This window comes from Spea bombifrons, chromosome 2 (assembly GCF_027358695.1).
Source record: "Spea bombifrons isolate aSpeBom1 chromosome 2, aSpeBom1.2.pri, whole genome shotgun sequence".
NCBI lineage: Eukaryota > Metazoa > Chordata > Amphibia > Anura > Pelobatidae > Spea > Spea bombifrons.
In genome coordinates, this window is record NC_071088.1 from 52223586 (window position 1) to 52237778 (window position 14193).

Below are 14193 nucleotides of genomic sequence, written 5' to 3' on the forward strand. Positions count from 1 at the left end.
TCCTGGACGGACTATCCATAAGGTGGAATTTCCGTCTGGTATACGTGTTTCCTCCTGTTGCGTTGATTCCCCGTATCCTTCAGAAGATCCGTTCAGACAAAGCCCGGGTCGTAACCATTTTCCCATACTGGCCAAACCATAGTTGGTTCTCGCTCCTAAGGCAAATGACTCTAGCATGTTGGAAACTACCTCGTTTGCATCGGTTATTAGATGACAGGGGACTTCATCCAGAACAGCTCCACATGTTCAAGTTGACGGCCTGGCTACTGCAAGGATGATTCTTTGTGATAGATATGTCTGACCTGCCTTTAAAATCGGTCAGGGGGTCTACTTTTTTTTTATGAATTTATTTTCGTATCTGGAAGAAGTTCCTTTTGTGGTATTCATCAAGGGGTTTGACGGTCTTTCCTCCTCCTCCCATCAGCTCTATTTTGATGTTTTTAAAACATGGTTTTTGCGACAGGCCTCAGTGTCTTGACCCTAAGGGGTCAGATATCTGCTCTTAGTCAATTTTTTCTTGAAAACCTGGCTTCTAACTTACTGGTCAGACGGTTTTTTAAGGCCATTACTATTCAGCGTCCTCCGAGAAGAACTCTCTTTCCAGCTTGGGATCTTACCGTGGTTCTCCACGCTCTGTGCTATGCTCCATTTGAACCTCTGGAAGAAGTTTCCTTAAAGCTCCTATCTTTAAAGACTGTGTTTTAAGTGTCTAATACGTCCGCAAGATGTGTTGGAGAAATTCAGGCCCTCTCATCCTCTGAGAAATTTACCATCTTCCATCAGGATAAAGTTGTTCTTCACCTGCAAACCCTCCTTTCTACCGAAAGTCATATCAAAGTCCAGGGCCGGCCCAAGACAAAATGCCGCCTGGGGCAAAGTTTAAAATGCCCCCCCCCATTATCTACCCTTCCTCCCCCCCTGTACTTACCTTTCAGCAGTCCTGCGGTGAATCTCCCTGCTGGGTCTCGGTGCCGGCTTGTAATGCTGAGCGCCGAAAATGACGTCATCTTCCGGCACTCAACATTACAAGCCGGCACCGAGACCGAGCTAGAGGGCTCATAGAGGAGAGAGAGGGGGGGGGCGAGCGGGTACTGACAACTTGGTAAGCGAAAACCACTCGGCGCCCTCTCTCTCTCTCTTCTCGGCTTTTAAAAAAAAAAAAGGGGGTGGGAAAGTGCCGCCCCTTCAAAAGTGCCGTCTGGAGCGGTTGCCCCACTCGGCTCCATTGCCGGCCCTGTCAAAGTCTAGTATCAATCAGCCCTTGGTGCTTCCATAGTTTTTTCCATCACCTTCCTCCTCGGATGAATTTAGATGGCACACGTTAGCTGTTAAGAGAGCCCTAGAGTTGTATCTTTCTAGAACTTCCTCCATCCGTTACACCAACCAGCTGTTTGTTAATTGGTCTGGTCGTTCTGCAGGTAAAGCTGCCTCTAAGGTTACCCTGTCAAGATGGATCAAGGAAACCATTTGTATGGGCTACCAAGTCTCTGACCAGCTCCTGCTATCTCCTGTCACGGCCCACTCCACCAGGGCTGAGAAGGCGTCCGCTTCAACAGAGGAAATTTGCAGGGCAGCCACGTGGTCCTCTATCAATAACTGTGTGCAACACTACCGGCTAGACGTCTTCTCCTCCTCTGCAGCCCATTTTTGATCGTAAAGTGCTCCAAGCTGTGGATTCTTAAAGGATCTTGTTACATCCCACTCGTACTGCCACTGTATGGCAGGAAAAATGGACATTTTTTACTTACCGTAAATTCCTTTTTCCTTAATATATTCCTTAATATAGTGGCGGTACAGATTTCCTTTGTGTCAGAATAAATGTTTTTGCAGCAATTTTTGTGTTCTTGTTACTTACTGGGGATTATCGTAGGAGGCTCGCATTTATGGGTAACGAGGAGGGGTTTCTGTGTGTTTTAACTCTTTATGGTTTTCAGCATCTTCTTGTCCAGAAGCTATGCGTTCAAACTGATTAATTTATATTGAATTTGACAAAAATAGTCACACAAACAATGGTAAAAGACATACAAAAATGCATACCAAAAGGTATAAAAAAACAGGGATAAAACACAAAAGTAAAATAATCTATGGAAATTTCTTGCTGTTACCTTGTGAAAATATAATACATTTTAATCCCAGGTTCCCGTTCTCATGAGACCCTTGGGCTCTGGGTGTCTCCCATTTGGTGTTGTGTGGGGAGAGAAATGTGTAGCCCTGGCATTTAGTGATGGGAAGTTCGGATCAGTAAAGTGAATCGAATCATTGATGATCAGATGAATCCTCGGATCACTCAGTGTGACTCACAGGAGTTACTATTTTCCAGTCCCTCCCTGCAGTCACACTAACTATTGGCCCTGCAACTTTCATTAGAGTCTATTAATCCTGCCTGCCTGCCTACTCTGGTGATGTCACTAAAGGCAGAGAGTCGTAAAGAGAATCCTTCAGAGATTCGAATCCTTCAGAGAATGATTCAGAAAATCTCACTGACACCATACTTTTATAAATAAATACAGGATTAATCTTCACTGCCCCCAGGATTTAGAGTCCCGCTAGTTTGCCCCCCTTTACCTCTAACTGCACCTGAAGTTAACTTTATTAATTAAATTAACCCTCAGTCCTCAGTATTAAATTAACCATAAATAAAAATAACCCTTTAATTAATTGCATCTACTCCAGATAAATTACCTAATAAATTGGTATAGTTGATGGGGTCTTAAGTGTTAATTTAGGGGCAGTTATGGTTAATGGGGTCTTTAGGGTTAATTTAGGGGCAGTTTTGGTTAATAGGGTCTTTAGGGTTAATTTAATGCTGAGGACTGAGGGTTAGTTTAATTCATTTAATAAAGTTAACTTAAAGTGCAGTTAGAGGTAAAGGAGGGGCAAACCAAGGGGAATCTAAATTCTGGGGGCAGTGAATATTATTAATGTATTTATTTATAAAATTATTGTGAGATTCTCTGAAGGTTTCGACTCTCTGCTGGCATTTTACGAGCTGGTCTTAAACTTGGCAGCAAACTTCTGCCTGAAGTCTTAATACCTCATATTTTGCTGTTATGGTACAGTTTATGTTAATAACTCTGAAGTGACCGTGCCCACCATGTTATTACAAGCATACAGGTACCAAACACCCTCTACCTTACAGCTAGCTGACCTATTTGTATTTTGAGAAGATGCTCAGTGCTGAGGCCCCTGCGTAGCCCTAGTTCCTGGTGCCCTATAAGATTTTATGGCACCCAGGACAGGACATTTGGTATCCTTTGAAGATGCCCTGCTTGGATACTCTTCATGCCCCACTGATTTTATGATAGGGTCTGGCCAGGACTCCTGATAACATTTATGACAGGATGTGGCCTAAGATGTTTTTATTCTTCATGCTAGATGCCTTGTTAACCCTTTAACATAGAAATTTTGCGTGACAGCTGTGTTTTGCGCATTATTCATCAGTTACACCATAATTTTCATTGTGACCTCCCACACGGTTTCTGAGCCCCAAATGGTTTCTTCTGTTTTTTTTTTCATTTCTTAAAGATCTTTGATGTCGTTTGTGGTGAAGCATTTACTACTGACATTTTCTGAAAACCAGACATGCTTTTACCAGTTTTTTGGTCAAGGACTGATCTTTATTCTCTGGTTGTTAAAAGATCTCTTCTGATCTTTTTGGAGAAGCTGCTCAGTCTCCCATCTACCAACATTTTTGTTTAGTTTGTAGAAGCTCGGAAAGGCCTTAATGTTTCCTGGAGATGTGGGTGGATAGTATAGGCAACTTAGGAAGCATGCACTACTGAAAACTTCACATCAAATGGGAGATGGAACAGCCATCTGGTCTTCATACCTTCATCAAGCATTGTAAACTCAATGTGCCATCTATTACCATATAGGTAATTTTTCTTATATTTTTTCTCAGCGCTGCAAGGGAAAGAAATGCTTATGTCGGTTTTTCTTTTCATTATGTACCTCCATGAGCTCTGTTTTGTCCCAAAATTTGTTACAATAGAGATGCACCGAAATGAAAATTCTGGGCCGAAACCGAAAATCCAGCATTCATTGGAAAAAAAAAAAATATTCAATAGCAATATTATATCTATGATTAACAGCAATCACCCCTATCATGCTCAGGCTTAGTGTTACTTTTAGTAAGTGTGGTTAACACACCAAAACTGGACAAAAAAACAATCAATAACAATATATATATTTATTTATATATATATAGATGTATTTGCCCCTGACTATAAGACGACCCCCCAAAATCTGAATATTATTTTATGAAAAAAAGAGAGCCTGAATATAAGATGACCCTATAGGAAAAAGTTTTACCAGTAAATGTTAATTCATGTAAATTATGTGAACAATTGTTTGTTAATAAAAGCTACGATTGAGAAAAATATTTTGTTTTTATTTCCAGTTATGCACATCTGCCCCCAGGCTTGCCACTCTGCCACAGAAATGCCTTATACCCCATATATGCCACTGTGCCCCATGAAATGCCTTTTAACCCTCAATGCCACTCTGCCCCATGATAAGCCTTTTAGCCCTCTATATGCCACTGTGCACCATGATATGCCTTTTGACCCCCTATGTGCTACTCTGCCTCCAGAACTGCCTTATACCCCTATATGCCCCTCTGGCATTTAGGGGGTTAAAAGGCATATTATGGGGCAGAGTGGCATATAGGGAGGTATAAGGCATTTCAGGAGCCAGAGTGGCATATAGAGGGTTAAAAAGAATTTCTGGAGGCAGAGTGGCATTAAGGGGGTTAAATGGCATTTCACAGAGCACTCTGCCTCCAGAAATGCCTTATGCCCCCCGTTTAACACCTCCTCCAAACTTACCGGTGCTTTTGAGTCCCCGGTGCTTAGTCCGGGCAGCATCCTACTCTGATACACTCTGACAGCCTCCCCTGTCGGGACTTCCCAAGGGGGGAGTGCCGGCACGGGAGGATGTCTAAGCGCATCGTGCAGACGTGCAGCGGCGATACGCGTAAACTACCTCCGCTGTGGCACGTCTGCTCGATGTGCTTTAACAATCTCCCTTAATTATGATAAGGGACTGATTTTATTTATTAACTTTGTGCCTACAGGTTATTGGACTTCTAGATGTCTTTACACCAGCAAAATCTTTTCAGGAATTCAATGATGTGTAAGTATGACAATGACTGCTAAAATAACTTTTTACATAGAAATTATCACTGATATATTTAGTGCCAGTAGTTTACAGCTACTTACCAACTGTACCCGATTTAGTTAATCTAAAGATCTGAAAGTTAGATGTTTATTCTCTTTAGCTATCTAATGGATCTATTTTACTTTCTGCTTAATGTATTTCCTAATTGAGGTTGAAAAAATGCTGATTCTCCAATGGCTCGCTCTCTTTTTCTTTCTGATAGAGGCCACACCACTAATCCATCACTCTCTAGTTTTGGATTTCTTTAAGATTCTTTAAAATAAGACAATCTTTTTTGTAGCTTAAAGGAACTGTGGGTTTTCCCTGATGTCCATGTGGCAGCAACGATAATGCTTCTGCTCACTTACATCTGTAGGACAGGTGGTGGATCTAAGCAAAAATATTAAGAAGGCAACAGAAGGGGAATGTGAACTTAAACATTTGTATAGTGGCTTCAAGCTAATATATGTTAAACACTACATAACAGAATTCCAAAGCGATGTTTGGGTTCATTAGGTTCTAGCTCTGAGAATGTATAGCTTATTGTGTGTATCTGCCGGAGTAGGAAGATAGCCTGGATGTTTTTACCATTATAAACGGATGAATTAAGTTGATGAATCTATTAAAGCTGCTTAAAAAAAACAGAAGGCTTTGCTGTTTAATTCTGTTTTTTTAAAAATGGAAGACTCTTAAAAGAAACCCTTTAGATTCAAGTCAAAAGGTTTTGCTGTAAAATTATCTATTTATGAATGGAAAAATCTTGAAAGAAACCCGTATGTGTGACATAAGGTCTATGTTTGACAAGAAGAATCAAGTGTTACTGAAGTATTTGTGTAGATTGTTAAGTTAGCCAGGTGTACCACTATCCTTGTTGATGATAGCCAATGCCTCAATTATTATACTGTTTTATTGCCAGGGGCACAGAGTAAACCCTTTTTTATCGACTACAGCATTTGCAAAGTCACAAAGAGTGTCATTTTTGCAGTCCATGTGTCCTTTCATGGACATGGTATTCCCTGATGGCATTGGCCTCTTTCAGCATAATAATGCGCCCTGCCACAAAGGAAACCTCTTGGATGTGCTGGACAAACAAGTTGGATCCATGGAGGCCCCACTTTGCAACTTACAGGACAGAATCTGCTGCTAATGTCTTGGTGCCAGATATCATAGGACACCTTCATAGGTCTAGTGGAGTCCATGGTCGTGGTTCAGGGCTGTTTTGGTGGTATAAGGGGGACCTACCCAAATATTAGGCAGGTGGTCATAATATTATAGAGGATTGTTTTATGTGACCAGGGTACCTCGCACTTGTGGATAATACCTACTGCCACAGTCAGACAGGAGCTATGTTGGTGGCAGCATATTCAAGTGCTTAAAAACATTCTGACTACAGATACTGTATAGGAGAGCTCATCTAGACGAAAACAGAATGCATGGCGCTCCTGACATTAGCACCCTTGAGTCTTCAGGATTGCATTTATATACATTCAGACAATGCCTGTCCTTGAGATTTTACCTCGGCAGAGGATAATTTTGCACACGTCTGCGGTCTATATTTTAGGAAGCAAAAATATTTAAATGAACGGACAAAGCAAGTGGATACTACCCTAAAGAAGAAAGGGTCTGTGTATAAAGTTGTTCCAAATAATTGTGAACACTAGAAATACACTATTTGGACAAACGTATTAGGACACACTTAATTATTGAATTTAGGTGTTTCCGTCAGACCCATTGCCACATAAAATAAAGTGCCTTGCATTCTGCAGTTATGAACATTTATATAAAAAAACAGTGTCTAGGAACAGCAGTAACCCAGCCACGAACTGGAGGACCACGTAAAGTCACAGAGCATATGGCGTTTATAAAAGTCTCCAACGCTCTGCTGATTCCATAGCTGAAGGGTTTCAAATTTCCACTACTGTTAATATCGGCACAAAAACACTGCGGCGGGAGCTTCATGGTATTGGTTTCTGTGGAATGACAAATCATGCCTGTCTGATGGGCAAGTCTGGGTTTGAAGGAAAATCTTAATGCTTAACCAAACCAAGACGTTTTGGACAAGAATTCCCACAGATTACTCCAAAATCTTCGATAAAGCCTTCCCAGAAGAGTGGAAGCTGTTCTATGTGTTTAGAGTTCTATGTTTAGGTGACTCTTGTCCATATAGAGTCGATTTAAAGATGTAATGAGAAAGTAGCATACTTTGGGCCCCTCATTTAAATGGCCCATGTAAAGAATCTAGAAGCTCTTTTAGTCCCCTGAAAATCATAATCTGAGTTATTTTTCCTTTACAATTCTATACAAGCAAGAGTATTTAACAAAGTTACTCAGGTAATACTTTGTATTTCCAAATTTGGCCCCAAAGGGTGTCCTCCCCCTCCACCTAATCTTCAGATGATAGAGTTGAATTACTGGAAACCTCTCACTGTAAATAATCAACTTCACACAGCATTCAAATTATGCTTCAGAGAAAGAATTTCAGCTTCTAAAGTTGATTTCAGGATTTTATCTGTTTTTGCTTTTAATATTGTTCAAGTACTTTTTTTCTTTTATCTGCTAATATTCCTGAGATTTCTTCAGGCTGGTTTTGAAAGAGCATCTTGATACTATACAGTACAGATTTCTCCCTTTATGTGTCCTATTCAGTAGCTTGATCTTTACTTTATTCAATCTTTTTGTTGGAAGCTTATTTAACTTTAAACCTCCAATCTGGTCTCTAGTTATGCTGCATTTGGTCCTTACTGTTGCTGCCAGATGGATGTCGGGGAAGAAAGAAAGACATGTTTCTCATAGTAAACTTATTTTCCCTTAGTCCACGGGTGCCTCATTTATTCATTTTATAAAGTTTTATATATATATATTTTTTTTTTAATCTTTTCCTTTCTTCTTGGACTCTTCACTACATGGTAAATGGGCATCTATATAGTGATAAGGAAGAGAGGATTACTTTATTTAGCTTGGGCCTATGTCTAACGGGTGGAAGGGGAGCAGAAACACTGCTGTTGCTGAAACATGGATTAAGAGAAAATAATGAAGTACTAGTGTATCCGCCAGCATTAAAATGACATGTACTTTTTTTTTTTTTTTACCTCTGACTCTTCTATCCCTCTTTCTATTGTCTCTCAATAACTCTTCTCTCCTTGTCCCTGTCTCCTCACTCTTTTTTCTTCTTTCTTTCTGACCCCTCTCTGTCTCTGACCAACAACCCTTCCACTTCCTGTGGTCAATGTGATCTGACGGTCCCTCCCATGCCCTACACACAACACGATCATCAACCCATACTGCTCTGACTGGAGCCCTGCTGTGAATTCTATGTCATGCTGGGAGGGGCATGTGTCAAATTATGGTGCGCTTACCTTTAAGCCTTGCTTGACTGACAATTCCCATGATGACAAGACTTGAGAGCCTTCGCAGATGCCCTATGATACTAATCAACAGAGTTAATTCATTGAAACCATAGAAAATAGGAGGTTACCTCTTTGATAAGTGGCCAAGCAACATTTCACTCTGTTTCTGATTCAGTCTATATGCTCTTGGCTTCACTGTCATTTTGAGGTGAAGCTTCTCAGTTTAATGTTCTGTATACTGTCTCTTTCTCTCTGAGCTACATTATTTCTGCAGTTAATTACTTTCTTTTGTGATATCCTCCAGGTATCTGGTAACACATTTAATGGGTGCAGACCTTAATAATATTGTAAAGTGTCAGAAGCTGACTGATGACCATGTGCAATTCTTGATCTATCAAATACTTCGAGGCTTGAAGGTATGGAAAATAATATTCACAATATTGAGTTTAAATGTTGTTTCAGTGCCCTTTTAACCCCTTAATGACAAGACTGTTTCTTACTGGTAGTACATTTTAGGACAATGGCTCTTTTAACATTTTTCAGTGTTGCCATTTAGCTGTGATTTTCTTCTTTCTCATTTCGTGCTCCCACACACAATATATATTGTTTTTTTCAGGACAAACTGGGCTTTCTTTAGATACAATTTTTATCATATCTTCTAATTTACTATAAAAAATGATAAAATATGGTGATTTTTTTTTTTTTTTTTTTTTTTTTAAACTTTTACTCATCATAAAGTTCAACCCTTCTACCTAACCTTCCTATTCTTGATCCAAAAGAAGGCAAAACAACCCTAATTAAGCTAATTCGAATTCTGCCATCAGGGGAAAAAAAATCCTTCTCGACTCCAAGAGGCAATCGGATTCCTCTTTGGATCAAGAAGCTCTAAAATATTAATGTTCTATTTATAGCCCTGTATGTCATGCCTCTCTCAAAAAAAAAATATCCAGACCCCTTTTGAAGGCATCTAATGTATTTGATAACACCCCCTCCCTTGGCAGTGAATTCCATACCTTTATTGTCCTCACTGTAAAGAATCCCTTCCTTTGTCGTCTATGAAATCTCTGCTCTTCCAGTCTAAGAGGGTGACCTCTTGTTCTTTGTACATTGAAGTGTTCTTTATATTGGCCCATTCATATATTTATATAATGTTATTATATCCCCTCTGAGATGCCGTTTTTCTAGCGTATATAATTAATTTTAACTTTTTTTAGTCTCTCTTCATAACTAGTATCTCCCAATCCCCTTAATTTTGTAGCCATATATTTTTAAAAACTAGACACCCCAAGGTATTTGAAATGCTGGTATTTTACCCCTTTCCATGCACTAATTTTACCACCAGCCTTTGTCAAACTTTATAGTTTTTTGTATTTTTTTCACACACGTACTTCAGGTATGAATTTACCATTCCTGGTATATGTCCGTGTCAAACACCCCAATATGTTTCAGTAACCTCTCCTGAGTGCAGTGATACCCCACATGCATGGGTTTGTTGGGTTATTTGGGAGGTAAAAGGCCACCTTTGTGAGGTATGAGTTTTTTTGCCATTTAGACATCTGGTCAGTCTGTTCCCACATCCCATATTGGGACATCTTTGAAACCGGCCAATTCAACTGATCACACTGATTAATGAGCTGGGCTCCATTGACCTTGCATGGTTGAATGCAGTATCCAGAGGGTCATTTTTCTATTGTTGACTCCATTTTGTGAATGGCGGCAACGTCATTTACATGATGCCGCTTGTGGTTGCTCTTCGGAGCAATCACAAGGCTATTGGGGTAGGGGGGCATGTCAGCAATACAGTTTATGCTTAGGAAGCGAATCCGATCGCTTCCTAAGCCGTTTTAGCATTTTTGTTGTGGGGTGGGCTTTCCTCCCCGGACCCACGGCCAGCCCCACTTGTGAGCCTTCCGTGGATGCTGCAAAGCCGTCGGTCGCGGCGAAAACACCGCGATCGTGGCGATGCAGCTGTTTAACAGCAGCCCATACATGTACAGGCTTTGTCGTTAAGGGGTTAATATTACTGTTTTGAGTTAGCTAGAGAGACCAGTGTTTGTTACCATTTTAGTGCATGCTTTTACGATTATGGATTTTATTTAGACACTATAGAAAAGGTCCTTTTGTCCTACTGTTACAAGTTACTTCAGTATAACTTTGTGTTATTATGCATCAATAAACTCTACTTGCATTATCAAAGTATTTCTACTTCTAATGATTGAGGAAAACATTATTATTATTATTATTATCCTTTATTTATATAACGCCAACAGTTTACGCAGCGCTTAATACAATACATAAATTCAAGGGAAATGAAAAGACAAGAATTGACAGACTAAGACAAACCGATACATTTGGTGGGAAATGGGGTGACAAACATAAGGCATAGAGAAAGGGTGAGAGGTATTGTGGTGGTTGTATCGATGACAAGGAAGTTCTAGCAGCTAAGATGGTATGCTTCTCTGAAGAAGTGGGCTTTTAGATTTTTCTTGAATGTTGGGAGGGAGGGAGAATGCTGAAGGTTCCTTGGGAGTAGATTCCAGAGATATGGGGCAGCTCGAGTGAAATCTTGTAGACTGGAAAAGGAAGAGGTGATGAGTGAGGAGGAGAGCCTTAGCCCATGGGAGGACCGTAGGGATCGAGTAGGAGAGTATTTGCTAATGAGGTCAGAAATGTACGGAGGAGCAGTATTATGGATGGCCTTATATGTCAGTACCAGGATCTTAAATTTAATTCTAAAGGTAATTGGGAGGCAGTGGAGGGTTACACAGAGGGGGGAAGCAGAAGAGGAGCGACGTGCAAGGAAGATGAGCCTAGCAGCGCCATTTAGGATAGACTGTAGAGGAGAGAGTTGAGACAGTGGAGTGCCAACCAGAAGAGTGTTGCAGTAGTCAAGACGGGAAATGATAAGGGAATGAACCAGGGTTTTTGTGGGTTCTTGGGTGAGGAATGAGCGGATACGAGAGATGTGTTTTAGGAGATCAGGAGAAGACAGGTAGATTTGGGTATCATCTGCATATAGGTGATACTGGAGGCCAAATGAGTTGATTAGTTTGCCAAGAGAGGAAGTATAAAGAGAGAACAGCAGAGGGCCAAGGACTGAACCTTGGGGGACACCAACCGAAAGTGGAAGGGGTGATGATGTCTTGCCAGAGAAGTTGACAGAGAAGGAACGGTTAGACAGATATGAGGAGATCCAGGAGAGAGCTGTATCTCGAATGCCTATAGAAGCAAGTGAGTCTAGAAGAAGGTGGTGATCAACAGTATCGAAAGCAGCAGAGAGATCCAGTAGAATTAGAATAGAGTAGTGACCTTTTGCTTTGGCAGAGAGCAAGTCATTGGAGACTTTTGTTAGAGCTGTTTCAGTAGAGTGAAGGGGTTTGAAACCAGACTGTAGAGGGTCAAGGAGGGAATTAGAGAAGAGGAAGTTAGTGAGGCGATTGTACACAATCCGTTCAAGCAGCTTAGAGGTAAAAGGAAGCAGAGAGATAGGGCGGTAGTTAGTCAAACAGACGGGATCTGAGGAAGGATTCTTTAGAATTGGTGTGATTAGCGCATGCTTGAAGGCAGATGGTACAGTTCCAGATGATAGAGAAAGATTAAATAGGTGGGTAAGTGATGGATCAAGGGATGGACATAGAGACTTTGTGAGGTGTGAAGGGATGGGGTCGACAGAGAAGGGAGTTGAAAGTAGAAAAAAGGCGTCGTGGGTTGGAAGAAAGAGAGGATATGAGAGTGGAGAAGTAGAGCTGTTTGGTGAGAGAGAGGGCAGACTTGTAGGTGTGGAGCATGAATTTATAGTGAGTAAAGTCTTCGCTGGATTTGGATTTTCTGAAGTAACGCTCAGCCGTGCGGCAGCACTTCTGAAGAAACCGTGTGGTTTTGGTATGCCATGGTTGACGTTTAAATCGTCGGGGGTAACTTGTAGTAATTGGAGCTATGGTGTCGAGGGATGAAGCAAGTGTGTTATAAAAAGAGGCTGCTGTGTCTGGGCAGGAAAGGGTTAACATGGAAGGTAAGAGAGGTTCAAGTGAGGCTGACAGTTGGGTAATGGTATTGTCTGGTAATGGCCAACAAGTATGAGGTGAGCGCTGTAAGTTTGTCTTGTTAGGGGTTAGCACTGGAGAAAAGGATAGAAGGTGGTGGTCAGACAGAGGGAACGGGTAGATGGAGAAGTCTGAAAGGGAGCATGATCTGGAGAAAACCAGATCAAGTGAGTGTCCCTCGGTGTGCGTAGGAGAATTAGTCCATTGAGAGAGACCAGAGGAGGATGTCAGGGAGAGGAGTTTGGAGCTAGCAGAGTTGTTAGATATATCTAAATGAATGTTAAAGTCACCCAGAATAAGACAGGGGATATTAGGAGAGAGGAAGAAAGGGCGCCAGGCAGAAAGGTGGTCAAAGAACTGAGAGGTAGGACCTGGAGGGCGATATATGACAGCAATTTGAAGAGAGAGTGGAGAGAAAAGAGGGATTGTGTGAGCTTCAAAGGAACAGAATGAGAGGGGAGGGAGGCCTTGGTATATTATGGAAGGTGCAGTGAGGTGAGAGAAGGATGCCTACACCACCACCCTTTCTGCCATCAGGCCTAGGAGTGTGGCTGAAGTGTAGTCCTCCGAAGGAGAGTGCAGCAGAAGCAGTAGTGTCATGGGAGGGGATCCAGGTTTCAGTAAGAGCTAGGAGGTTAAAAGCATGGGATAGAAAAAGGTCATGTACACAAGCAAGTTTGTTGCATACCGAGCGGGCATTCCATAGGGCACAGTTAAAGACGGGAGGTAGCTTATGGTTGGAGATGATAGGAATAAGATTGGTTAGGTTGCGCATGTTGATTGAGTTTGCTGGTTTAGAGTGATAGGAATAGGGAAGACTATGTGGGGGACAGGTGTAGTAGAGCAAATATAGGTAGGTTTCACATATAAAGGTTTAGTGTAGAGGTACTGGGATAGCTTTGACGGCAGAGAGATGGGGAGGGATAGGATCTGGAATGCTTTAATGGGGAGTAGTGGGTAGTAAAGGGATCTACAGTTTGGTGCCCTCTACTGGCGTGTTCCAATAGAGCTGGTACTTAACTGTCTATATATTAGAACACCACTGGGGCGGGTGGGAGAGGGGCAGGGAGGGCTGGCGAAAAACCCCAGTTGATTGTGGGGAACATGAAGGTGGGTATTGCAGGTTGTGAGGGCTGTAATAGAGAGTGTTAAATAGTGTTAAAGTGGACAGGGGCAGTAAGAGGGCAGATATAGGAGATAAGGGGTTAATGGAGCAGAAAGATAGAAAGTAAAATATAACACACTTAAGTAGTGACAGGCGTGACGTAAATTTTACCAAATAAAAACAATCAGTGGAAAAATGCTGCAACTCCCAGTAAGGGCATTCCTAGGCTATAAAAGCATAGATAGACAGAAAAAAGGGTAATAGACAATTCAGGCACAGAAACAGGAAAATGATAATAACAATACAGAAAACAATAACAGATAATAAAGGAGATCTCTTGGTCCACTCTGTATACCTTGTAGCAAAGTATGCAGGTTTGCTTGGGCTTCAGTTGATTCTGGGGAACATGAAGGTGGGTATTGCAGGTTGTGAGGGCTTGTAGCAAAGTATGCAGGTTTGCTTGGGCTTCAGTTGATTGTGGGGAACATGAAGGTGGGTATTGGAGGTTGTGAGGGCTTGTAGCAAAGTATGCAGGTTTGCT

General features: G+C 41.5%; 1 protein-coding gene across 2 annotated transcripts in view; it reads left to right on the forward strand.

Moving 5' to 3' along the window:
• The window catches only part of LOC128472406 (mitogen-activated protein kinase 14), a 132448-nt gene that overhangs the window by 46111 nt on the left and 72144 nt on the right, over window positions 1-14193 (forward strand). For both annotated transcript variants that reach the window (XM_053454242.1, XM_053454241.1), the window contains exons 3-4: window positions 5075-5133; window positions 8809-8920. In XM_053454242.1, coding sequence (XP_053310217.1) covers window positions 5075-5133; window positions 8809-8920 — 171 coding nt within the window. The remainder of the gene's footprint in view (window positions 1-5074; window positions 5134-8808; window positions 8921-14193) is intronic.